Source organism: Cibotium barometz, chromosome 8 (genome assembly GCF_041138505.1).
Source record: "Cibotium barometz isolate CiBa-2024 chromosome 8, ASM4113850v1, whole genome shotgun sequence".
NCBI lineage: Eukaryota > Viridiplantae > Streptophyta > Polypodiopsida > Cyatheales > Cibotiaceae > Cibotium > Cibotium barometz.
The window spans coordinates 53,116,699-53,144,443 of NC_141053.1; the positions used below are offsets into that span (position 1 = coordinate 53,116,699).

General features: G+C 46.2%; 1 protein-coding gene across 3 annotated transcripts; it reads right to left on the minus strand.

The window, feature by feature from the left end:
• On the minus strand, positions 1 to 27,745 carry LOC147636397 (thioredoxin-like protein CITRX, chloroplastic). Of its 3 annotated transcripts, none has more exons than XR_015266529.1 (5): positions 27,451 to 27,745; positions 27,143 to 27,265; positions 806 to 886; positions 543 to 709; positions 1 to 458 (listed from the first exon to the last, which is right to left on the minus strand). XR_015266529.1 is itself a non-coding variant. In XM_086801833.1 (5 exons), exons 1-4 carry the CDS (start codon positions 27,655 to 27,657, stop codon positions 593 to 595), a joined length of 528 nt encoding a protein of 175 aa, XP_086657959.1. In that variant the 5' UTR covers positions 27,658 to 27,745; the 3' UTR covers positions 1 to 458; positions 561 to 592. The 3 variants fall into 3 exon arrangements, 2 of the variants coding, with proteins under 2 accessions (XP_086657959.1, XP_086657958.1); XM_086801833.1 differs by having other exon boundaries at positions 561 to 709; XM_086801832.1 differs by having other exon boundaries at positions 1 to 709.

The window sequence follows — 27,745 nt, forward strand, 5'->3', positions numbered from 1 at the left end:
TGAAATCAAACTCCAAAAGGATTAACAACGATTAGATAACAATCACAGTGAAATCAGGATTATCAATCATTAGATAATCCTTCTAGTCGCACAAGGATTGTTGATAAGATACAATAATACAAAAGGTTGCCTTGCTATAAAAGGTCTAAGAAGCTTTGTGGCAACTTGCCAGCAAGTCTTATGGATGAGTGAGGAAGTACAATCCACCTTCGTGCAACGAGAGTCCCTTGCATCCTCTTATCTCTGGGGATGTCTGAACCAAGGTTGGGAGTGTGGTTCTCAAATTCAACTCAGCACGTGTGTGGTTCTCAAATTCAACTCAGCACGTGTGTCCAAGCCTTGCCAGACATTGCAATCCATATATTCTGGAGAAGTTTTCAAAGACATTGATTGGTGCAAGTTTTGACCATGCTCAGAGCCTCGGAGCTTCGACCTCCAAGTACAACGAACCAAGAGAGCTAGTTTCCAACTACAATGTGAGCATGCCTTCTTAAATACAACGCTAAAGCACATAGAGCATGCTACATCAGTGAGAAACTAACATTGAAATGGCAAGTTACATTCTGATGGGTCCCCATAAGGAAGAAATTGTTCATAAGTTGTTTTGTATAATACTACGAAAAACGTCCCTTGGGAGTACACCCTCTGTCCGAATAGCATTCTTTTGGGTGTCTTTACTGACAAAGATAACAGTAGGCAAGCCTCGAACCTGCCAACAAACAAGAAGTGAAAGACATTAGAACCATATTGATGAACAATGCAGATGAGATATAAATCCTTCGGCATCTTGTGAGATAAACCAAACCTGCATCTTGTGGGCAAGCTCATATTCTTCATCTGTATCTATCTTCACAAATTTGACCACATGCCCAAACTCCACAGCTAACTGCAGCACACAACAGAGCATGGATAAGCTAGGAACTCTTGAAGACAATACGAAGCCAAAACCGGAATGCTCAATGCTCTATGTGGAAATGTGTCACTTATGGATGAAAAGCCTAGAGTAATCTGCAAGACACAATCAAAAGAATCTAAAGAAAATTCAAATGAAGACCAAAAGAATCCAAGAAGACCTGAAGGACAAGGACAGGATAGTAATGAAGAAAACACAAGTGTCCCACACCATCAAGCAAATGAACCACATTTGCCCGGACTTTCAAATACCATGGAGGAGCCCTGGGGTGCCCTGATCTGCCCCGTAGAATCCAGAGTGGCCAAGGTAAGGTCAAAGGGTGAACACCCCCTATTAAAGGACTGAAAATGGTATTTTATCCCAACCCCCAGAAAACTTCTAGACCTTGAAGATCTGTCTATTGAGGACAACCTTTGTGCTCTTTTCAACTCTATATGAATTTGCAAAAACACCTTCGTTCTCCAAATATTTCTACCATGAGTCTTGTTTGACTCGTGCTCTTAGCAATCTGTCAATTAGTGCATGTGTTGCTTTATCGACTGAAACATGAGCTTTAAAGATGCTTAAGAAAGAATCTACTATCTTCTAAATCCATGTCTTCAATCGATGTGTTTGAGATTGTCAAGAGCATATTGTAGAAGCAGTTAATTTACTAACAAATAAAACAATGAACAAGTCAAACAACAGAATGAAACACAAAACCGGTCACACAAATTAGACAGACATTGGTCACATATATAGACATAGATACTCGGTCCCAATCATAGTCACCAAAAAACGCGTTTTGGTCTGGCGAAACTTGCAAAACGTTTTGTGACAAAACGTGTCACAAAACCTTTGACAAAACGTTTTGTTCACTTTTAAAAAGTCAGTTTTTTTCATTTTTTTTCTCCCAAAAAATGCGTGACCATTGACATCGACTGCCCCCGATCTACTCGTTGCGTGCTTCTGTCACTGCCTCACCTTCGCGCAAGTCTGCTGCTAGTCTCCACGTTGCTACGCACAAGCCCTACATCTGCCCACATTGGAGACTCCCCATGTGCCCACGCTAGAGACCCCAACGCCCCACATCTGCCCCTTGCTGCCGACTGCTGCCCCCTGTGCCCTCTAAGCAGTGAGCACTTGCCACTGCTGCCCCCTCTTCTCCCCCTACTTGCCATGAGTTCTAGCCATACCATAGACACCTCTATGATGATTGAAATTTTATGATGATGCTTTAGTTTGATATTTGAATTGTGATTTATCATTTGTCACTCTGTGAAAAAAGTTAAAGTTCTAATTTGTATGTGTACAATACTACTATGTATATATAAATTAAAATTTCATATATATATATATCCAAAACCTGCAGTTTTGTAGGTGACGAATGAACCCTTTAGAAAAAAAACCTTCAAAACTCAGAAACGTTTCTGGTGAATATGGTCCCAATGGCTAGGATGACCAATGCACCTCCCCCCCCCCTCCCTCCCCCTCTCTCCTCTCCCTCTCCCTTCTTTGCGGCGTATTTGCTTTGCTAGTAAAGAAATGGAAAATACACACCAAATGTCACCTGATCACTTTTGCTCTGACAATTAGCAAACCAGAAATTTGTCCATCTAGTTATGTCGGGCTACTTCCACCTGACACTCAGTCCAGTTCTGCTAGGCTACTTCTGTCAAGTTACATCCCTATCCTATTGATTTCCATCCACCGGGCTGTTGTATGCTCTTTGCTACTGCATCTGCTCATGAACAAGGGAGGCAAGAATGAGATATAAAGATAGATTGTTGGCTGCAATTTTATAGGCTGCTTATCCCCCCTTCATACTGGTCCGCCAGTTGGCCTATTGGTGTTTTCAAGAATCAATAGACATTCAAAGTCTAGACTTGGTGAGAACAACCACCCTGAGAGAAAACACATCTCATCTTCCTCAATGGATTTGGAGAGAAAAATCTGAAGTGAAGTTCACTTGATGACTCCTCTTTGTCCTCAGATACTGGAATGGACTGTGGGATGGGTTGTTCTCCATCTGTCTAGATCACCTCCAAGCCTGGTAATGTCTGCTCCGTAGGTTCATCCTCCAGTATAATCTGCTCCTTTCTTGGGAACTCTATCATTGATACCACTTCCTCTCTTGAAAGATTTCCGGTATCCTTGGACACTCCCTCATGTTGAGCTTCATCTATGGATGGACTTACCAATATATGCGATGCCTTTCTTAATTGGGTCTCTTGTCAGCAACCTGCCAACTTGTTCTCCAACATCTAGATAGTCTCCTCATTCCCCTCTTATCTTATGCCATGTTGCTCAAAGAGATCGAGGTTGTTGCACCATTCTTTCTCCCAAAAAACCAAAGAGCTCTCTAACATCTGCCGAAACTCCATGTTCTGCTCCTACCACAGACGTACTTGAACAAAAAAAAAACAAAAAACAAAAAAAACACCTTTGTGGTCAAAGACTGGGCGAAGGTTGTTGGGGTAAAGGCGTTATGCCCACCCTTATAGTGTGTACAAGCCCATAAGTTATAGTACATAGTACACTTAGTACTTTTAATGTACTAAGTGCACTATGTGTACTAGTGCAATATACATGTGTGATAGGGGAGTCACACACTCATATTATTGATGAGTTGACTTATCCCCACAACTCTCTCTCTCTCCCCTTGCTTCTCTGTGTATGTCTCCCACCCTAACTGTTTCTCCCCATCAACTGGTATCAGAGCCTGAACTTCCAACATGGTTGTGTTGAATTTGCTGTAGATGAGAAGAAGGTGCAGGCGTTGATTTCTCTCCTGGCTTAGGTAGCAAATCAAGTGAGCTGCTTGTGTTGAACGCCAGGCAAGGCGAGCTCTCTGCTTCAACCTTCACACCAGGTGCTACAGCAAGGCGCTAGGCGAAACCACACTCAGTGCTACTAGGCGAAGGCAGCATAGCGAGGAGGCTAAGCAGCCAGGCGAACACCACGTGAGCGAGTAAGATAAACAAGCGATCGACTTCAAGCGTGGCTGAGGCAACGAGCGAAGCGCACAGCGCTAGGCGAATACAGAAGTGGCGGGCGTTGGAACACACACAGGCGTGTCAGCGCTGCCAGGCGCCTTCAGCAGCGCTCGCAGCAGGGGTCGACTACAATCGTGTAGCGTTGAGCTTGATGAGGCCAGGGGACTCGTAGAAGGGCAGGACAGGGACTCTTTCATGTCTGCTGGCCAGAGGGTTAGCACAGTGGATGTCTGCGTCACAGGCGAAGCATAGAGAAGCGGCTTCGGCTTTGCAGGTTACTACCGCCGTAGCCTGCTCGCAGACCTCACACATCCAAACCCTTTCATGGCAGCTTGTTTCATTCACTGGTAGGAGCGTAGCTGGCGGACGTCAACAGCACGAGTGGGTTTCATCTCCTTACTCCTTTGCCTCTTTTGCTCGCTTTTAACAGTAGCGAAGCTGGGGTTTTTTGGAATCTCTTCAAGCTCTTCAGCAGAGGGTAAACCAGGAGTTTGTCACACAGCCGTCCCTACCTGCACAGCTGCAAGAGCATCAGCATCAGCATCAGCATCAAGCATCAGCACCAAATTCGCCTGCAAATCAGAGAAAAATCAGAAAATTACAAGGTATTTTGCTTCAATTTTTTTTGGGACTTGCAATTGAGCAAGTACAATCAACAATTGAGCAGGTACAGGTGCCCAATTGCTCAATTTTTTGAGCAAAATTGGCAAAATTGGGTGACATTGGTCACAATCAGGATAAATTTGCAGGAAATTGGTCACAATCAGGATCAATTTGCAGGAAATTGGATGTCGAAATTTGGGGCTTTTGATGTAATTGTGCATATAAGCACTCATACATGCTGTATGATGTGAAAAATCGCACATTTGGGCAAAATTGCAGCAAATTGCAGTGCAAATCAAGGGGCTTTTGTGCCGATTTGGTTGATTTGCATGCAGGCAATCGCATTTGATGCTGTGGATAATGTGTTGATGCCTTACAAGCACTCAATGTGCCTGTAAATCAAGGGGCTTTCATGTATTGGATGTATATGTGGCCAAGGGGAAGCATCGTGAACACTCTGGATGCCTTCATGTGTGTCAATGTACCATGTATGATCAGAAATTGATCTTAAATCAAGGGGCTTTTCAAGTTTGTATGCTTGTTGAGCTTGGCAAAGCAGCAGGCAAGACATTTATGCCTTGAATCTTCAAAAATCAGCTTGCAGTCAAGGGGCTTTTGCCCAATTTCTGTTCGGAACTGTTGTATGCAGTGTACAGGACTGTAAAAGTCTGATTTTCACTCATTTGGACAGCCAGGAGAGCATTTATTGCTATTGTACCTGCTGGTACAGATTTGGCACAGCTTTGTGCATGTTTTGGCATGGCTGTACACTGTTTTGAGTGACCAAAAGGTTCAATTTTCAGCTGCTGAACTTGCCGGTACAGGTTTGGTACATCATTGGTGAGCACTTGGTACTGCTGTACAGTACTTTGGAAGGGCAAAAGAGCACATTTAAGGTGCTGTCCAAAATCTGCAGCAACCAGATTTTGGTGATTTCATCACAAAAAGTGGGAGAAAAGTTGCATTCTTGCTTCCGCAGTGGGAGATAAAGCTTGGGAGAACAACTGTGAGCACTTTGTGTGCTTTTGGTGCAGTGTTTGCACATTTGCAGGGAGTCAGGCATTGACAGGTTGCATTTTGCTATGGCAACCACAAGTGAGAGCTCTTCATTGCTTCACATCAAGAAGCTTGAAGGCTCGCATAATTATGATATTTGGCAAACCCAGTGCTACAATGTGTTGCTCCAGAAAAAGCAGCACAAGCCTATCAAAGAAAGGGGTGTAATGCCCGCTTCTCTTACAGCTGAAGAGTGGGAAGATATGGATGAGCTGGCAAGATCTACTATCATGTTGTCTGTGTCAGACTCATTACTTTTCAGCATTCGTGAAGAGAAGACAGCTTGGGGAATGTGGCAGAGATTGCAGGACTTGTATGCCCAGCAAAGTGCCTCAAGCAAAGTGTATTGGTTGAAGAAACTCATAGGTCTTCAGATGAAGGAAGGGGCGTCTATGACAGCCCATCTCAATGAGTTTAATGGTATTGTCAGCCAAGTTATAAATCAAAAGTTGGCAATGGACGATGAGTTCAAAGCCACTTTTCTGTTATGCACTTTGCCAGAGAGTTGGGACACATTCAGGACAGCCACTAGCAATTCGAATGCTATGCTGTCATATGCAGATGTTGAGGGTGCTCTTCTTCAAGAAGAGATGAACAGGAAAAACAACTCTGTTGGAAAGTCCAATGCAATGAATGCACGTGGGAGATCCCAGCAAAGGGGTAAAAGCCAAGAAAGGGGAAGGAGCAAGTCTCGCTCCAAAAAGGATTTGGAATGCCATTATTGTGGCAAGAAGGGACACATTAAAAGGCAATGCTACAAATGGAAAAATGATCAAAAAGAAAAGGGAAAAGGCAAAGACAAAGACAAGGATGAAGCCAAAGATGTAAAGCCGAAGGGCAAAAGTGGAGTCAAGATTGAAGAAATCAATGTGTCACATGCAGGTGGCAGTGAGGATGAGGTCCTCTTTACGTCTTCACTTGATGCCCATTCACTTCTTACAGGTGGTCATGGTATGCACTCATGGATCATTGATTCAGGTGCCTCCTTTCATGTCACAGGTTGCAGAGACTTGTTTGTCAGGTACACTGCTGGCAATGAAGGAGTGGTTTATTTGGGTGATAACCATGCATGCAAAATTCTTGGCAGAGGTGATGTGAGGCTTGTATTTTCAGATGGCTCACAGCTTATGCTCCATGATGTCAGGCATGTGCCTGAGATCAAGAAGAATCTGCTTTCTACTGGACAGCTTGATGATGCTGATTATGTTACCACATTTGGTAGTGGAAAGTGGAAAATTAGTAAGGGCTCACTGGTTGTTGCCAGAGGCTCTAAGGTGGACACTCTTTACTTTATGCATGCAGGTGTTTGTCACCATGCTAATGTAAATGCAACCGAGCTGCCGGAAATCTCTATGTGGCATAGCCGGTTGGGACACATGAGTGTCAAAGGAATGGAGCAATTGTCTCGTTTGGGTTACTTGCCTTCTCTAAAGTTTTCAAGTTTTCAGTTTTGTGAGCATTGTATATATGGTAGGCAACTACAGTGCCCCCACAAGAAAGCTCTTGGACAAAAAGATGCTCAGTTAGAGCTTGTGCATACAGATGTATGTGAGATGCCTCAGCTTTCTTTGGGAGGGGCAAAATATTTTGTGTCTTTTATTGATGATGCCACACGCAAGGTGTGGGTTTATCCTCTTCGTTTGAAGAGTGATACATTCTCAGTGTTTCAGAAGTTTGTTGCTCTTGTTGAGAATCAAACTGGCAAAACACTGAAAGCTTTGCGTTCCGACAATGGTGGAGAGTACATGTCCAAACAGTTTCAGGCCTTTTGTGATGCTAAAGGCATCAAGAGGGAGCTCTCTACTCCTTATGATCCTCCACAAAACGGGACAGCAGAGAGGATGAACAGGACCATTCAGGAGAAGGTCCGTTCTATGTTGTCACATGCTGCATTACCTCATGGTTTTTGGGCTGAAGCTGTTATGACAGCCGTTCACCTTATAAACAGGTCACCTAACACGAGGCTTGGTGGGAAAGTGCCAGAAGAAGTATGGACAGGGAAGCCTCCGTCATACAAGCACTTGAGAGTGTTTGGTTGCGTTGCGTACGTGCACATACGCAGGGAAATGCGCACCAAACTTGATCCCAAGTCTCACAAATGCATATTCCTAGGATATGGTGACAGAGGTGAAATGGGGTATAGACTTTGGGATCCCATGAATAGAAAGATCATACGCAGCAATGATGTCATTTTTGATGAAACATGCATGTATAAGGAGCCTGCAAGGCAACATGAGCCTGGCAGAGTCATCTTTGATGATGATGGACATCATGGACAACAACAAAGGGCTGTAAATCAGCCATTACAGCAGGAAAACCAGCCCTTAAATGGTGCTGAAAATGGTCCAAATGGACAGCCAGATATGGCAGAAGATATCCCTATGGATATACCACAGTTGGAGGAGATACCGGGCATGATTTTTCAGCCTTATGGCATGGAACAGGAGCCACCAATGGGTGATATGCAGGCTGGACAGCAACCTGCAAATGATGGTCATTGGGTACGGAGGTCCACAAGACCCTCCAGAGCCCCTGACAGGTTTGTTCCAGGGGTTGACTACTTGATGCTCACTGACTGTGGGGAGCCCTCATGTTACAAGGAGGCTTTACAGAGGGCAGACAAAGCTCTTTGGGAGCGTGCCATGAAGTCAGAGATGGATTCTCTGCATAAAAATGGAACATGGAAGTTGGTGCATTTGCCTGCAGGCAAGAAGGTTTTGCCTTGCAAGTGGGTATACAGGCTCAAAGTTACACATGATGCAAAGCCAAGATACAAAGCCAGGTTAGTGGCTAAGGGCTTCAAGCAGGAATATGGTGTGGACTTTGAGGAAATCTTCTCTCCAGTGGTCAAAATGACCACACTTAGAGCTGTGTTGGCTTTGGTTGCGCATGATGATCTGGACTTGATTCAGACTGCTTTTCTTCACGGTGATCTCCATGAGGAGATATATATGCAGCAGCCAGAGGGTTATGCAGTGAGTGGAAAGGAGAAGCTTGTATGCAAGCTGAAAAAGAGTCTTTATGGGCTCAAACAGGCACCAAGAGAACGGTATCATAAATTTGATACATTCATGAAATCTCAGAAATTCAGGAGAAGTGACATAGATCACTGCTTGTACACCAAAAAAGCTTTGGATGGCAGTCTATTGATTCTCATTTTGTATGTTGATGATATGTTGATTGCCGGGAAATCTCGTAAGGAGATGGATACCTTGAAGCAGAGGTTGCATCAAACCTTTGATATGAAGGATTTGGGTGATGCAAATCACATTTTGGGTATGCGGATACTTCGGGACAGAAATCAGCATGTGTTGTATTTGTCTCAGAAGGAATACATTGGCAAAGTCTTGCAGAGGTTCAATATGGACGGGGGGAAGAAGACTAGTACTCCTTTGCCTCCATATGTGAAACTCAGTGCTATGGACAGCCCACAGTCGGATAGAGACAGGGCTGATATGGCCAAGATTCCGTATGCTTCAGCTTGTGGCAGTCTCATGTATGCCATGGTTGCTACTAGGCCGGACATTGCATTTGCAGTGGGAGTGGTTTCTAGATACATGGCCAACCCTGGCAAGAAGCATTGGGAAGCAGTGAAAGGTGTCATGAGATACCTGAAGGGCACACAGGATATGTGCATTTGCTTTGGCAAACAGGATGCATTAGTGCATGGTTACACGGATTCGGATTATGCCGGTCATCCAGATAACCGGAAGTCTACTACCGGTTATGTATTTACATTCACAGGAGGTGCTGTGTCATGGATATCCAGGATGCAGAATTGCACTGCCTTATCTACTACAGAGGCCGAGTATATTGCAGCCACAGAGGCTTGCAAGGAGGCATTATGGCTATCTCGGTTAGTGGTTGATTTGGGTTATACAGGGGATATTCCATTGTTGCATTGTGACAGTCAGAGTGCCATCCAGTTGGCAAAGAACCCTGTCTTTCATGCAAAGACGAAGCATGTGGATGTGAAGTATCACTTCATCAGAGAGGTGATAGAGAACAAGCAAATTCAGCTTGTTAAGATTCATACGGATGACAACCCGGCTGATCTGTTGACGAAGAGTTTGCCTCCGGAGCGGTTTGCTCATTGCAGACACTTGATGGGCATTGGATGAGGCCAGTTTCAGCCTTGATATGGCCTTGTATATTATCATGTACATGCTGATTTTTTCTTTTCCTTTACTTAAGGGCACTTTGCCTTTAAGTGGGAGGTTGTTGGGGTAAAGGCGTTATGCCCACCCTTATAGTGTGTACAAGCCCATAAGTTATAGTACATAGTACACTTAGTACTTTTAATGTACTAAGTGCACTATGTGTACTAGTGCAATATACATGTGTGATAGGGGAGTCACACACTCATATTATTGATGAGTTGACTTATCCCCACAACTCTCTCTCTCTCTCCTTGTTCTTCTCTCTGTGTATGTCTCCCACATGACCTAACTCTGTTTCTCCCCATCAAAGGTTTTGTCACAAAATTCTTCAATTCTGTTGTTTTCTACTGTTCATGTGTGGGATATGGAACCTGACATGACATACATGTACGGCTTGTGGAGCCTGACATGGTGTGTTTGTATGGCATATGGAACCTAACATGACAATACATGTATGGCTCATGGAGCCTGACATGATGTGATTTCCCGGGACTAGCTATCTTGGTGATTATCTATATTTATGTTTTGGGAAGATTCCGGAAGGATCATGAATCCCTGAACACTTTACTTGATATAACTGAGCAGAGGGGTCTTTCTTCCAGTCTAGCTGCAGTCATGTGTGGGACAGACTTATAAGTTGTTCACATTAGGCACGACTATTTTAATACATGTGGCAACCAAAGACCGAACACCAGACAGATTATGAGCTAAGGCGCTTGTGTTATTATTGGAGGACAAGCTCTATTACTGGAAAAAACTCGAGTTTGGGCTGATGTGCATTCTTTCTTGATGCATGGAGGGCTAGCCGACCTGATTTGGAGCTACCTACAGCTAACCTTCACGTCAGATATCAACCAAGTGGAAGGAGGGTGTTGGTCGATTACTCTGGAGGCTTTTCTAGTGCTGGCTGGCTCCTAACAGCCCTTGAAACGCTGCTGGTCAACTCATTTGGACACCAAAAAGCTGGTCGACTTGTGTGAAGACCTCCCTCTGCTGGCCGGTTGCCTTCTGGCAAGTAAAACTCTGCTGGTCGTGTAACTATTTGGCCCATTTAGCTCTATTTCACATGATGAAATCCATGCTGTGACCGCTCCCTACAGGAGGCTGCTGATCGGAAGACAATATACACATACTTAGAACACTTAATTTAACTGTTATTAAACAATGGAAACAACATCAGCAACACAAATACTAGAAATACTGAAAATACAAATGACACCAGCACTGGGGCCGAAAAATATATTTGTATAAGTGTCACGGGCCTGGCAGGCCAGATTTCTCCACAAGGGAGTGAAAACAACCAAATAAAACTGGTTCAAGTCAATGCAGAGGTGTTGGTCGGAGTAGCCCCAAATCATAGGCTCATTCCCACCTTCAGTGGGTGGACACCTGCCTTTCACTGGTCTTCCGAGACCGTGCACCAACAGGCACGCCCGTACTAACGCAGGCAAAGGAGTACACCGCAGAGGGAACATGGCCTGGTTCTCCCCAATGAGCTTTGCTCCCAAATTCCCTGGTGAGTCTAACCTTCACTGGCTCGCAGAAGCTCTGAGAGTGCGGTTAACAACACCACACAGGGAAATATATTGACCACACCAAGAAGAACATTCCTGAGCATGGTCAGCATATACATGCTTTGCTCCTACACTACACAACTTAAAGCATTCTCTGAATTTAAATTTGCAAATTTCATATTTATACAAATGAGAAAAAATATAAGAGCATCTGGTACGGTGAGTATAATCCAGATACAACTCGTACAATTTGTAGCAGGTACAATCCAGCACATCAAGAACTTCACATGTGTGCAGGTACAACAGATACTGTTTGTACAATTGGTACAATGAATTCAACAGGCAAGTACAATCGGGTACAACGGGTACATATGGACAGCCAACAGGTACACATGGGCAGCCAACATGTACAACAAGTACTGGTCAGATACACGTGGGCAGCCAGCAGGTACACAAGGGCAACCAGCAGGTACACATGAACGGTAAATGAGCATGAGGGTGGTGTACAGCAACAGGTACAAGCGTGGGCAGCCCTGTAGGCGGGTACAACAGCCAAGTACATACGTGGGCAGCAGGCAAGTACAACAACTGGTACAAGCATGGTACAATCGGGTACAACAGTTGGTACAAGCGTGGTTCAGTCGGGTACAACAGCTAGTACAAGCGTGGGCAACAATCGGGTACAGCAACAGCACATACCACAGGCGATGGAGAGAGAGAACCCACCAACCTCACACGTGGGCAGTTTCCAATAATGTTCCATGCAAAAGCCTTATCAAAGGTTATAAAACCTTAATACATAATTAACACTTATGGGCACCATCCAAGAGAAAATGTCCAGCCCCTTTTTAAATGTGTGAACACATTAGCTTATAAACATTAAAGTTAACCATAGTTTATAGATTTTACATTTTAAAAGGACCAAAATGGTAATACTTACCACCTGTTCGCACGCCACACCACCAAGTCAGCAAACAGCATTCCACGGTACTGGGGGCATCCCCGTCCAGTGTATTGACACGACATAACAAGCAGACACGCAAACAAGTCATGCAAAAACAAATTTATGCCTGCAGGCATAAATGCATGTGCACAAATAGTGGACGAAATCTCCCTTTCATGAAACTTGTACAAGAGGTTCTTGTCGGGCACAAAACTGGCGCGACAAATATAAATAAATATGCCCTGGTCTTTCTATGGAGTGACAATCCCATAGGTAAGACACCATCCTGGCTATACACGGGTGGCACCAACAGGCTCCCGTCCATACAGCACGAAGCATCACACACGGGTGACACGAAACTAGTTCCCGTCCATGTGACGCAGCACTAGGCGCACACAAGTGATGTTGGGTTTTATGTTGTGTATGCACCCAGGGGAGTGCTAGTGATCATCAGTATGTTACTGGGGCACTTTTTACTTCAGTTAGTGGAGGTTTTTTTCCCAGTTTAGCTTAGTTTCACTTATAAAGGTTTATAAGTGGTTTTGGTCCACCTGGCACTATTTATGGCCGGACCATGTGAACACACTATTAGGTCACATCTTTATGTGGCTATTGTACTTCACTTTATCACAATCAATACATGAGCAGTCGTGTTCCCTCTCTCTCTCTCTCTTTGCCCCTTTCCGCCAGTTCGCCTCTGCCCCCCAGTTCGCCATTTTGACTCTGCTTACCCCTTTCCGCCAGTTCGCCTCTGCCCCCCAGTTCGCCAGTTCGCCATTTTGCCCCTTTCCGCCAGTTCGCCTCTGCCCCCCAGTTCGCCATTTTGCCCCTTTCCGCCAGTTCGCCTCTGGCCCCCCCAGTCCGCCAGTTCGCCATTTTGCCTCTGCTTACCCCTTTCCGCCAGTTCGCCTCTGCCCCCCAGTTCGCCATTTTGCATCTGCTTACCCCTTTCCGCCAGTTCGCCTCTGCCCTCCAGTTCGCCAGTTCGCCGCCTCTGCCCCCCAGTTCGCCATTTTGCCTCTGCTTACCCCTTTCCGCCAGTTCGCCTCTGCCCCCCAGTTCGCCATTTTGCCTCTGCTTACCCCTTTCCGCCAGTTCGCCTCTGCCCTCCAGTTCGCCCCTCTACCCCCCCCCACCCAGCCACCCACCCAGCCACCCTTGCTCACCCACCCTTGCTCAGGCCCCCAAGGCAGCAACATAACTCTCTCTCTCTCTCTCTCTCTCTCTCTCTCTCTCTCTCTCTCTCTCTCTCCTGCCTGTGGGAAGAACTGCAGAGTGACCTGGAGGGATGGCCCCGAGTCTCCAAGAGAAACTCGAGGCCCTCGAGATGGCAATGAAGGCACTAATCAAGGAGAACAAGAAGACATCCGATTCCAACCTCAATGAGGTGGAAAACAAACTACATCGGCACATCATAGCTCTCGAAGCACAGGTCACGAACCTCAAACAAGAGAACACGGCACTCAAGGAGGAGGTGAGTGCATTGAAAGTGGAAATGGTAGCCATCAAGAATGCTGAGAAGAAAGAAGGGGAGATCAATGACAACACTCTCACGGCCATCAAAGAAGAGATCTCCAAGGAGATCACAAAGGACATGGAGGGAAAGCTCGAAGCCAAGCAGTCAGGATGGGTCGAGGTGGTGAAGAAGAACATCCATAAAGAAGTGAGGGAGGAGACTCAAAGGGAAGAACACCAAATCATTCACACCACCATTGAGGAGGAGAAGATGAGGCATGCCCGCCGCCTCAACATTCGAGTCACAGGTATAGCCGAGACACCCGACTCCACTCCCGAGAAAGATGGACAGCTTCTATGCATGAAGCTCGGCTACAAGGAAGAGCACCCTCTCCCCTTCACCAAAGCATGGAGAGCCGGGAAAGACTCAACACGCAAGCGAGCCCTCATCCTACAGTTTGCAGGAGAGACGGAGAGGGTCACCTTCATGAGGAAGAGGGTCATACTACGAGGTTTAGAGGGAGCTCCTATTTTCTTGGATGATGATCTCACGAGGATGCAGCTTGAGCATAGGAGAACTTGCATGCCACGAGTCTTACACGCGAGGAGAGAAGGCAAGAAGGCCTTCTATCGAGATGGTCGGGTCATCATTGATGGCCGGCCCATGGATTAGCGGTTTGGGGTCTATGGGACACAGACCAAGCAACTGACAGAGATACACATGGCAGTATGGAACTGTAATGGTTCACTAATGGGTGCAGCCTGGATGACTGGAGCATGTTATGGTGGGGAGAGACATCATACTTCTGACAGAGACACATCAGAGCCCAGAGAGAGGGCTACCTCGAGTAGAGGGATTCCGGTGGGAGTCAGCATACAGGAGGACCACACGCCAGGGTACCTCGAGAGGGTTGGGAGGAGTAGCAGTCCTATTCAGACGGGAGCTACAGGGAAGACTGAGAGTGGTAGCACAGGATCCAGAGGCCAGATACATGTGGATCAGCTTACAGCTCTCACATGATGGGAGAATTAGGGTTAGGTCATGTAGGAGACATACACAGTGAAGCAAGGGAGAGAGAGAGAGAGAGAGAGAGAGTTGTGGGGATAAGTCAACTCACCAAGTATGAGTGTGTGACTCCCCTATCACACATGTATATTGCACTAGTACACATAGTGCACTTAGTACATTAAAAGTACTAAGTGTACTATGTACTATAACTTATGGGCTTGTACACACTATAAGGGTGGGCATAGTGCCTTTACCCCAACAACCTCCCACTTAAAGGCAAAGTGCCCTTGCTGCTGCATATATATCTCCTCATGGAGATCACCGTGAAGAAAAGCAGTCTTCACATCCATCTGAATCAAGTCCAGATCATCATGTGCAACCAAAGCTAATACAGCTCTAAGTGTGGTCATTTTGACCACTGGAGAGAAGATCTCATCAAAGTCCACACCATATTCCTGCTTGAAACCCTTAGCCACTAACCTGGCTTTGTATCTTGGCTTTCCATCTGGTGCAACTTTGAGCCTGTAAACCCACTTGCATGGCAAAACCTTCTTGCCTGCAGGCAAATGCACCAACTTCCATGTTTCATTTTATGCAGAGAATCCATCTCTGACTTCATGGCACGCTCCCAAAGAGCTTTGTCTGCCCTCTGTAAAGCCTCCTTATAACATGAGGGCTCCCCACAGTCAATAAGCATCAAGTAGTCAACCCCTGGAACAAACCTGTCAGGGGCTCTGGAGGGTCTTGTGGACCTCCGTACCCAATGACCATCATTTGCAGGTTGCTGTCCAGCCTGCATATCACCCATTGGTGGCTCCTGTTCCATGCCATAAGGCTGAAATATCATGCCCGGTATTTCTTCTAACTGTGGTATATCCATAGGGATATCTTCTGCCATCTCTAACTGTCCATTTGGACCATTTTCAGCACCATTTAAGGGCTGGTTTTGCTGCTGTAATGGCTGATTTACAGCCCTTGGTTGTTGTCCATGATGTCCATCATCATCAAAGATGACTCTGCCACGCTCCTGTTGCCTTGCAGGCTCCTTATACATGCATGTTTCATCAAAAATGACATCATTGCTGCGTATAATCTTTCTATTTATGGGATCCCAAAGTCTATACCCCATTTCACCTCTGTCACCATATCCTAGGAATATGCATTTGTGAGACTTAGGATCAAGTTTGGTGCGCATTTCCCTGCGTACGTCCACGTACGCAACGCAACCAAACACTCTCAAGTGCTTGTATGACGGAGGCTTCCCTGTCCATACTTCCTCTGGCACTTTCCCACCAAGCCTCGTGCTAGGTGACCTATTTATAAGGTGAACGGCTGTCATAACAGCTTCAGCCCAAAAACCATGAGGTAATGCAGCATGTGACAACATAGAACGGACCTTCTCCTGAATGGTCCTGTTCATCCTCTCTGCTGTCCCGTTTTGTGGAGGATCATAAGGAGTAGAGAGCTCCCTCTTGATGCCTTTAGCATCACAAAAGTCCTGAAACTGTTTGGACATATATTCTCCACCATTGTCGGAACGCAAAGCCTTCAGTGTTTTGCCAGTTTGATTCTCAACAAGAGCAACAAACTTCTCAAACACTGAGAATGTATCACTCTTCAAACGAAGAGGATAAACCCACACCTTGCGTGTGGCATTATCTATAAAAGACACAAAATATTTTGCCCCTCCCAAAGAAAGCTGAGGCATCTCACATACATCTGTATGCACAAGCTCTAACTAAGCATCTTTCTGTCCAAGAGCTTTCTTGTGGGGGCACTGTAGTTGCCTACCATATATACAATGCTTACAAAACTGAAAACTTGAAAACTTTAGAGAAGGCAAGTAACCCAAACGAGACAATTGCTCCATTCCCTTGACACTCATGTGTCCCAACCGGCTATGCCACATAGAGATTTCCGGCAGCTCGGTTGCATTTACATTAGCATGGTGACAAACACCTGCATGCATAAAGTAAAGAGTGTCCACCTTAGAGCCTCTGGCAACAACCAGTGAGCCCTTACTAATCTTCCACTTTCCACTACCAAATGTGGTAACATAATCAGCATCATCAAGCTGTCCAGTAGAAAGCAGGTTCTTCTTGATCTCAGGCACATGCCTGACATCATGGAGCATAAGCTGTGAGCCATCTGAAAATACAAGCCTCACATCACCTCTGCCAAGAATCTTGCATGCATGGTTATCACCCAAATAAACCACTCCTTCATTGCCAGCAGTATACCTGACAAACAAGTCTCTGCAACCTGTGACATGAAAGGAGGCACCTGAATCAATGATCCATGAGTGCATACCATGACCACCTGTAAGAAGTGAATGGGCATCAAGTGAAGACGTAAATAGGACCTCATCCTCACTGCCACCTGCATGTGACACATTGATTTCTTCAATCTTGACTCCACTTTTGTCCTTTGGCTTTACATCTTTGGCTTCATCCTTCTCTTTGTCTTTGCCTTTTCCCTTTTCTTTTTGATCATTTTTCCATTTGTAGCATTGCTTTTTAATGTGTCCCTTCTTGCCACAACAATGGCATTCCAAATCCTTTTTGGAGCGAGACTTGCTCCTTCCCCTTTCTTGGCTTTTACCCCTTTGCTGGGATCTCCCACGTGCATTCATTGCATTGGACTTTCCAACAGAGTTGTTTTTCCTGTTCATCTCTTCTTGAAGAAGAGCACCCTCAACATCTGCATATGACAGCATAGCATGCGAATTGCTAGTGGCTGTCCTGAATGTGTCCCAACTCTCTGGCAAAGTGCATAACAGAAAAGTGGCTTTGAACTCATCGTCCATTGCCAACTTTTGATTAATGACCTGGCTGACAATACCATTAAACTCATTTAGATGGGCTGTCATAGACGCCTCTTCCTTCATCTGAAGACCTATGAGTTTCTTCAACCAATACTCTTTGCTTGAGGCACTTTGTTGGGCATACAAGTCCTGCAATCTCTGCCACATTCCCCAAGCTGTCTTCTCTTCACGTATGCTGAAAAGTAATGAGTCTGACACAGACAACATGATAGTCGATCTTGCCAGCTCATCCATATCTTCCCACTCTTCAGCCGTAAGAGAAGCGGGCATTACACCCCTTTCTTTGATAGGCTTGTGCTGCTTTTTCTGAAGCAACACATTGTAGCACTGGGTTTGCCAAATATCATAATTATGCGAGCCTTCAAGCTTCTTGATGTGAAGCAATGAAGAGCTCTCACCTGTGGTTGCCATAGCAATATGCAACCTTTAATGCCTGACTCCCTGCAAATGTGCAAACACTGCACCCAAGATGTGCAAACACTGCACCCAAAGCACACAAAGTGCTCACAAATGTTCTCCCAAGCTTTGACTCCCACTGCGGAAGCAAGAATGCAACTTGTCTCCCACTTTATGTGATGAAAACACCAAAATCTGGTTGCTGCAGATTTTGGACAGCACCTTAAATGTGCTCTTTTGCCCTTCCAAAGTACTGTACAGCAGTACCAAGTGCTCACCAATGATGTACCAAACCTGTACCGGCAAGTACAGCAGCTGAAATTGAACCTTTTGGTCACTCAAAACAGTGTACAGCCATGCCAAAACTTGCACAAAGCTGTGCCAAATCTGTACCAGCAGGTACAGTAGCAATAAATGCTCTCCTGGCTGTCCAAATGAGTGAAAATCAGACTTTTACAGTCCCGTACACTGCATACAACAGTCCCGAACAGAAATTGGACAAAAGCCCCTTGACTGCAAGCTGATTTTTGAGGATTCAAGGCATAAATGTCTTGCCTGCTGCTTTGCCAAGCTCAACAAGCATACGAACTTGAAAAGCCCCTTGATTTAAGATCAATTTTTGATCATACATGGTACATTGACGCACATGAAGGCATCCAGAGTGTTCACGATGCTTCCCCTGGCCACATATACATCAAATACATGAAAGCCCCTTGATTTACAGGCACATTGAGTGCTTGTAAGGCATCAACACATTATCCACAGCATCAAATGCGATCGCCTGCATGCAAATCAACCAAATCGGCACAAAAGCCCCTTGATTTGCACTGCAATTTGTTTCAGTTTTGCCCAAATGTGCGATTTTTCACATCATACTGCATGTATGAGTGCTTAATTGCACAATTACATCAAAAGCCCCAAATTTCGACATCCAATTTCCTGCAAATTGATCCTGATTGTGACCAATGTCACCCAATTTTGCCAATTTTGCTCAAAATTGAGCAATTTGGCACCTGTACCTGCTCAATTGATGATTGACCTGCTCAATTGCAAATCCCAAAAAAAAATTGAAGCAAGATACCTTGTAATTTCTGAATTTTGTTGCAAGAAAGGGGGTGTGCTGAATTTGGTGCTGCTCTGCAGAAAAGGAGGCGTCGATTTTTGCTGTTGATGCTGCTGTACACACTGACAATAGAGGGCTAGGCTTGCTACTCACACTAGTGCCAGCCGTAGCCAGCATTCAACATTCTGCAGCCGGCGCTGAACCAGATCAGCAAGGTGTAATCGTGAAGGCGAAGATCGTCGTTGGCTACGCGCTCACGTCCAGTCGGCTGCAACGCCTCAAGGTGGCGAACACACGCGAAGTTGCCCCTCTTCCAGCCACGTAGGCGTGTCGCCTTCGCCCAGTTACGCGGACCTTACGCGGACCAGTTGTGTGTTCGCCATGTTCGCCTGAGTTCGCACAGCCGGCGCCTTGTTCGCCTGAGTTCGCCTTCTACGCCAGTAGCCAGTTGACGACTTGATTAGTAGCCTTCGCCTGTGTTCGCTCGCTTATGAACGCCACTCGTTTACAGCAGCAGCCGCTGGTGGCCACAAAGCGCAACAAGCGAACAAGCAAGTGCAGTTTGGGCAGCCACGTATGTTGGTTGGGCAGCCTGGGCAGCCACGTATGCTGGCTGGGGCAGCTGGTTGGCCAGCCCCTTTTGTGCTGCAAGGAGCAGGGCGACCAGGAATCAGCAGGGCGACCAGGAATCAAAAGGCCCAAGAGCAGGCGACCAGCACAAAGGGGGGGCGGCCAGCAGAGCAGAAGAGGGAGGAGAACCTGGTGACCAAAGCTCTGATACCAGTTGATGGGAGAATTAGGGTTAGGTCATGTGGGAGACATACACAGTGAAGCAAGGGGGAGAGAGAGAGAGAGAGTTGTGGGGATAAGTCAACTCACCAAGTATGAGTGTGTGACTCCCCTATCACACATGTATATTGCACTAGTACACATAGTGCACTTAGTACATTAAAAGTACTAAGTGTACTATGTACTATAACTTATGGGCTTGTACACACTATAAGGGTGGGCATAGTGCCTTTACCCCAACATCACACGACAGGGTTATATACATAGCTCTATGTTACTTTTCTCCATCAGGATCCTCCTATGTCATTACAGAGGACATGCCACAGGAGGAGGAGACAGGAGCCTCGCCATACACTTGTCTGTCAGAGGAGATTATGCATTATTCTACACTAGGGGAAGTATTTCTTACGGGCGACTTCAATGCCCACACACAGAGCAGACAGTGTGAGGTGTATGACTATGATGACATGGAGATCCTCCACCCTGTGGATCCAGAGGAGATAGGGGCTAGTCGGGCATCAGAGGACACTGGACCAGACAGAGGACATTATGGGGACCACTTACTAGAGTTGGGAGCCAGGCATCGTCTCGTTATTTATAACGGGATGTTACAGTGGCCGGGATCAGGAGGGCTGACATGCTTCCCACATGGGGGTCATACACGGACCGGAGGCACGGTGGTAGACTACATTATGGGGTCTGTGGAGGCATCACAGCTTGTCACCTCATTCTCCATTCCAACTCGTCCTATTGGGGCAGATCATACATACTTGGCATTTTCACTAGCCGGATCACCAGTATCACCAGTCCCCCACATATCGACGCCACACACTACCATCTACTTCACACATGACATGGCAGACATATACACTGGCAGAGTAGAGGATGGACTCCTACTCACGGATCCCCTGGCACCTATGGATACCATTACAGCCCAGCTGGCATCACTCCTACACACGGCTGCATTACAGAGCTTCCCACATCGTGTACACTCAGGAGAGCCTGCGAGACCTGGGACTATGCCCCAGAACAGATGGTATGATGACGAGTGCAGAGCTCTATACTCACGCCTCCGCATACAGAGAGCCTTGGGAGCCATCACAGAGCAGGAGTCGAGGAGAGAGATGAGGAGACTTACTCGCCGCAAAAGGCGGGCCTTCGCAGAGATACAAGAGCTAGAGATCTTTCATTTCTTCATGAGTAGAGATAGCCCTGTCTCATGGCGGCACTTTAGAGAGCCCCGGACCCCGACACCTATTGCAGACCCACAAACATGGCACACATATGCAGAGGGTCTATACCATGCCCCACAGCAGCCACCTATACCTCAGCCACAGGAGCCTCGACCTACCACAGCTAGCTTCTTTACCCACTCGATGGTACAGAAAGCTATCTTCCGCCTACAGCATGGACGGGCCGCCGACCATATGGGCCTGCAGGGTGAGCATCTCATATATGCAGTAGATTCTTTAGCTCCTTTTCTTGCACACCTGTTTAACAGGGCACTAGCAGAGGGTTTGCTTGCGGAGTGGACGATGCACACCATTGTGCCGATTTACAAAACAGTGGATATGCTCGATCCGAGCAACTACAGGACGGTTATGGTTAGCCACGCGCTGGCCAAACTCTATGGTGCAGTGCTGGAGCAAGAGTTTAGCTTATATGCTGAGCGAGCAGGTTTACGCTCATCAGGGCAGGCAGGCTTCAGGAGAGCTTTCTCTACCACTGACCATGTATTCACTTTGAGATGTATGATTGATCAGGCCAGAGTGAGGAAGAGAAAGCTCTATTGCTGCTTTGTGGATTTCCGCAAGGCATTTGACACAGTACCACGAGAGAGGCTCTTTCAGCGCCTACAGTCTCTTGGCATACCAGCAGATATGACATGGGGCATCTATGCATTATATGAGCAGGTTTTTGGGCGAGTCAGATGTCCAGGAGGTATGTCCGAGACTATTGCTAGCACCATTGGTGTGAAGCAAGGATGCCCACTTTCCCCCACGCTATTTGGGTTATACATTGATGAGGTGGCTGACTTCATTACACGGGGAGGCGGAGATGGAGTTGATTTAGCAGGTACCTCAGTACATATTATGCTCTATGCTGATGATATTGTATTAGAGTCTGAGTCTCCAGGTGGTCTACAGCAGCATCTACATGCACTCGATGATTTCTGCACACAGAGGGGTCTTACTGTGAACCTTGGGAAAACCAAGGTTATGGTCTTTCATACATCGAGACAAGGCAAGAGTCAGCTGACATTCACTCTCGCAGGATGCCAGGTGGAGGTGGTGACATCATACGTGTACCTAGGGGTTACCTTCTCTGCAGCAGCCACACGCTTCACCATGGGTTCAGTAGCCAGAGCTAGATTGACACGGGGATATGCAGCATTGGCTATGCTAGAGAGACAGTGTCACCAGGCGCATTTTCAGGAACCCCGGACGAAGGGGTGGCTATTTGACACATTAGTCACACCGGCATTGATGTATGGAGCAGCGGTATGGGCGCCAGGCCTTGCTACCCATTGGTGGACACAGATAGAGAGACCACAGGCCCTCATGATGGCACGCATGATACGCAGCGAACCGTCAGTACCTCATGACATTATCCGAGCAGAGTTTGCTGCGCCTCCTATGATGGTAGAGGCCATATTTCAGACTATATGCCTGCTAGACAGATTCAGAGAGATGCCACAGGACAGACTGTCATACAGAGCTTTTGAGGCATCTAGACAGCTGGCTAAGGCAGGAGACAGAGGATCATGGTATGCACAGGTCACACATTGGTTCTCACAGCATGGCCTAGACATGGATCATCTACCACCATTCCAGTATGACAGGAATGCACCACATATCCGTCTCTCTCATAGTGAGAGGAACAGAGTATCGAGACAGGATCTATGGCAGCTCTATACACGAGAGACATGGATATCGCCTACACAGCCTCTTCCACCGAAGATGCTATACTACAGAGATCACTTCATGAGTATCACTGATGATGGATTTATAGAGAGGCCTAGATACATGGAGGGCTTTTTACCACACGGCTCCCGAGTGGCTATTGGTCAGCTCAGAGTTTCATCACACCGATTGGAGATTGAGACTGGCAGAGCAGCACGGATCCCCCGAGAGGAGAGGGTATGCAGATTGTGCAGAGAGGAGGTGGAGAGTGAGGAGCATTATGTATGCAGATGCAGAGCATATACAGCCATCAGAGAGAGATATCCCATTTTATTCAGAGAGCCACATTCCCTACGCCAGATCTTTGAGGCAGCAAACCAGCGCATACTGGGGAGATACATTCTAGACATACAGCGCCACAGAGAGACATTATTACAGGCTCAGACAGCTCCAGAGGGGGGGCGACAGACACAGATTACTACATTTTTTCAGAGATCCATCCCCCTCCCAGCCCCTACACGGCAGGGAATTACTCTCCAAAGAGCAGACACACTTAGAGCCCACAGGAGACAGAGGACACCTGGCTTTCGGACACCACACCTATACCAAAGAGAGATGACAGATATCAGAGCTCAGTTTCACAGAGAGGGTGCGGAGCGACTGGCTCGCTTCAGAGCACACCCAGGCATGTTCTTCAAGGAGCTGTGGACACCCCCTTCACTGATGTATACCATTTTATACCCCCAGTATGGTACAGGATGGAGCTAGCTAGGTTGCATATCATGATTGTATACTCCATGCATATAGCTTTGCATTCTCCTAGTAGTAGAGCTCCATGCCCTGCACACCCAGATTCAGGTTTTTTTTTTGTTCAGTACTTTTGCATTTTGTTGGGATGACAGAGGATACCCCATACAGGTACTCCGATTTGTCTCATAGGCCGAGTTCGGTCTTTTGGAAGACGTTAATAAAATCTTTCTTTCTTTCTTTCCTCTCTCTGACTGCTGTCACGCCTCTTGTTGAAGTGCCTTCCAAACCCTAACCCTAACAGCTCAAACCCTACATTTGGTATCAGAGCAGGTTAGCCTAGGTGTCCGCACACGCCAGAGCCATCAGTTCGCCTGCTTTCAATTCAGTTGCAGCCACTCAGTCACTTGCCATCAGTGCCCGTACAGTTCCACGCCATCAACTGCCTTCCCTGTCCTGCCCGTACAGCTGCAACTGCCCGTACTGGTTCGCCATCAGCTGCCCTATACGTACAGGCTCTTCGCCTGTTCTGTTCCGTACCCTGCAGCTGCACGTACAGTCCCACGCCATCAGACTACTCAGCTCCGTACACAGTCGCCAGTACCTGTAGCTCCGTAGAGTACCTGCAGGCGACCAACAGCACCTGCTGCGTATACCTGCAGCAAACCAGCACCTGTCTGTCCATACAAGCGACGACTGTTTCCGTACAGCTATTCCGTACAGCAGCTGCCGACTGTTTCCGTACAGCAGTCGATTAGTACCTGCAGCCTCATACAGTCGCTTCTACTCCGACAGCTGTTCCGTACTACTGTTTCGTACAGTCTCCAGCCGAGTGTACCTGCAAAATCTTTTGGGTAAAAATTTACAGCTTTACATGTTTTGAAATTTGGGCATTTTCTCTGTGAGAGTTTTTCTGGCAGATACAGGGAGGTTTTCTTGCAAAGAAACCTCTACAGGCTTTTTGCAAGGCTTTGGGTGCAGAAATTTTGGGACAATTTTTTGGGCATTTTGGCACAGTGTGAGCCACTCTTGCTGCTCTACTCAGTCAATGGTGCATTGTTTTGCACATTCAGAGGATTGAGAATACAAGCATATTTGGGTCAGTTGTACTCAGTGGAGTACAGTGGATGGCATGAATTACTCCTTGTGGAGTTTTATGCTGAGAAATGTGCTCGTGGCAAAAGATCTTTGGGATTTTGTTAGTGGTGATGAACCACGTCCAGGTCCATTGGCTCCAGAGACTCCTCCCCAAGGGGGTGCTCGTGGAAGAGGACAACAGCCACAGGCACCAGGTCAGCCACTGCCTGTTCAAAGAACAAATGCCCAGAAGACATGGGATGCCAAAGATGCACAAGCCTTATCACTTATTGCATTGTCAGTACAGAGGTCTATTATACCTCATATTCGTTCAGCTGGCTCTTCACGGAATGCATGGGTGACTTTGGAGCAAATGTATGCTGCTCGTAATGAGGCACGGATCTCATTTTTTAAAAGAGAGCTAGAAAATCAGAAGATGCATGAAGGAGATGATATGTGTAAAAATCAGCATCGAAATGATACAAATCTCGCATGGCAAATAAGTCCCCATGAGAGGCCACTGAAACCGCAGCCACATAAGGCCTCCTGGATAATGCATCTGCCACCACATTTTTCTTTCCCGGAGTATGTACAATCTAAAAATGAAACATGGAAAGAAAGTTTGCCATTCTCATCTGCTTCTCCGAAAGCTTTGTTTCAGATAGAAAGTTATCTCAAGCTTTGATGATCTGTCTTGACTACAAATTCAACCCCAAGAAGATAATGTTTCCATATCTTTAAGGCATGAATTACAGCCAAGAGCTCTTTCTCATAGATATCCATATGAAGCTCGGCATCATGCAACCGACGGCTCTCATAAGCAACTGCATGAGCTTCTTGATTTAGGACAGGACAGCCCCTATACAATCGCCACGACAGTCCCTATACAATCGCCACAAGCATCACATTTCACTATGAATGACCTTTGCAAGTCGGGAACAATCAATACGGGTCCACATATGATAGCATTCTTGAGTTGCAAGAAGGCATCCTGCTCCTTTGGAGTCCATTTTCAGTCTAAGCAATTGCTCGATAAACTGCCGTGCTAATGTAGCTGTAATAGTCTTCTGGATCGGTAAAAATCTAGCCATTTTTGTCAAGCGATCTACCACATAGAATCATGGCCTTGATGTGTTCTTGGCGATCCGGTAATAAAATCCATGGAAATACTTTCCCATTTATTACTTGGGATTTGCAAAGGATGCAACAATCCAGCCTGTCTAAAGCGTTCAGCTTTATTGGCCTGACAAATTTAACACTTGAGAACATAATCTTCTACATACCCTTTCATCTTTGGCCAATAAAAAGTGTGTTTTACTAACGATAGCATCCTGTGTACCCCTGGGTGTCCAGCAGAAGGGACGTCGTGACATTCCTTAAGAATCTTGGACCTAATGTCCGAGAACTGTGGTACACAAATTTTGTCATTACGGAATAGTGAACCATTCCGAATCATCCACTAGCCTCTTGCAGCCTGAATGGTAGGCTGTTCAGTCATCGAGTCTTGGTCAATCAATGAGCTCCCGTCCTGGATCTTCTGCCAAAATGGACCAAAATAACTATCAGTCCTGCAAAGCCCTCTCAATGACTGATTTATTTTGCTGTTCTTATATCAGGCCAGTTGCCCTACCTTGAAGCAAGAATGGATAGCCAAGTACGGCTGCCACTCTGGCACTGAAGGCAGACTACACGCCAGTAAAGCCAAGAGAAGAAATCCCTTACAATAGAGCTGCTCAAGGCTAGAAATACCATACTGTCTAAGATTTGTAGAAAAGCTGAAAGTGCCATAACAGCAATGCTGGGGAAAAATAAAGTTTCAAGTTCAAGTAAGGGAGGTGAAGGAGGACGTGGAGGTCAAAATAGATACCATGTTGTTTGGCCAGACTCAACAACAAAAGTGCAATCTTAGCTTTATAACAGTCTGCTCATGAAGCTTCAAAACATCAACTCCATCATAGGCAGACTATATGCTATTTCATCATCATTGCCCAAGATGGATGCACATCTATGTATGAAGATATACCCACCTTAGTGGACAAATCTTCATAGATACACTACCATACTAAGTTTCTATCACTTTTCAGAAGGCGAAGAGCAGACCAGCCATGATGAAGGCTAGCACTAAAGAGCAAAGCCAGTGAAATGTATCCATTTCTGCAGTCAGCTTAGACAGCAATAAAAATGCATGAAGTCGTCTTTCAGCTTGCTAGAAAACACAGACCCACCCACAATCACGCTCATATGTATGCACACCACATATCACACATGTTAGATGGTAGCCAAAAAAGGTGAGACATGTGATGGAGTGTGCACACACACTAAAATTAAGTTGATTTGGGTAAACTGGCAGCACACACCCCACGGACATGTGCAATAAGAGCCAATAACTTTCTTTGCTGCATGTGGCCCATAACACCCCACCCAGGCGAGCCACAGGTGAAGCCCAGAGGCTGCACTGGGACAGCCTGTATGATCTGCATGCGCATGGGCAAGCACCCTTTGTGAAGCAGGTCTTAGAAACACTAAGGTAAGCCGTGTTGTGATGCTAGTTTCCATCAATGGTAGAACCTTCACACTAATCCTTTGTGTTATACTAAGACAAAGGTGGTAATATCCTTCAGTTATTTCATGTAATCTCCCATATACTGAAACGCTATTCCGACTGTGCTATTCATTCAGAAAAATCAAATCGAAAGGTTCTGCATTTGAGCTTACCCTTTCAAGCTCCTGAGCAAGGATAATGCAGGGCCCACACCAGGTTGCATAGAAGCCCACAACAACAGACTTCTTTCTGTCAGCATCCAGGAGCTTGTTCAGTTCAGCTCCTGAAACCTTTTCCTGTTTGGCAACATGCAAAGTAAGCTACCCATTTTTAGAGGTTTAAGGGTTAAATATAAGCTAGGCAAAATAATGGGGGCGAAAGCAAAGCTAAATGGGCTTTTAGAGCTTAGGGGTTTAAGGGCTGAGAATCAACTGAACAAAACAATGGGCATTAGATAGGTTATAAGGCTAAACGAGCTTACCACTAGATAATGTCTTGGCGCCTTGGCTACAAGCAGCTGCACTTTCTGCGAATGGGTTCTTAGAGGCGGGACCTCTTTCAATCGCAGGCCTCTCACAGAAGAAGTGAGTGTTGTTTTCCATGTGGGTTTCCCTGAGGCCTGCATAGGAATGCAAGCAAGAGCATCGCATTTAACAGCAGATATGCAGCTCGCGCAAGCGGCTGCCATGTCCCAAATACAAACTCTCCCGCCCCAACCCTGCTGCAACTTCAAACTTTACAACTGTAGTTTCATCTCAAGATTGATGCATGTTGAT

Coding starts and splice junctions, on each gene's coding strand:
- LOC147636397 (XM_086801833.1), bottom strand. CDS start 27,657: ATGGCAGCCGCTTGCGCGAGCTGCATATCTGCTGTTAAATGCGATGCT. Junction 887..27,142: donor TTGCTCAGGAGCTTGAAAGG/GTAAGCTCAAAT, acceptor TGTGTGCTGCAG/TTAGCTGTGGAGTTTGGGCA. Junction 710..805: donor AGCTTGCCCACAAGATGCAG/GTTTGGTTTATC, acceptor GTTTGTTGGCAG/GTTCGAGGCTTGCCTACTGT.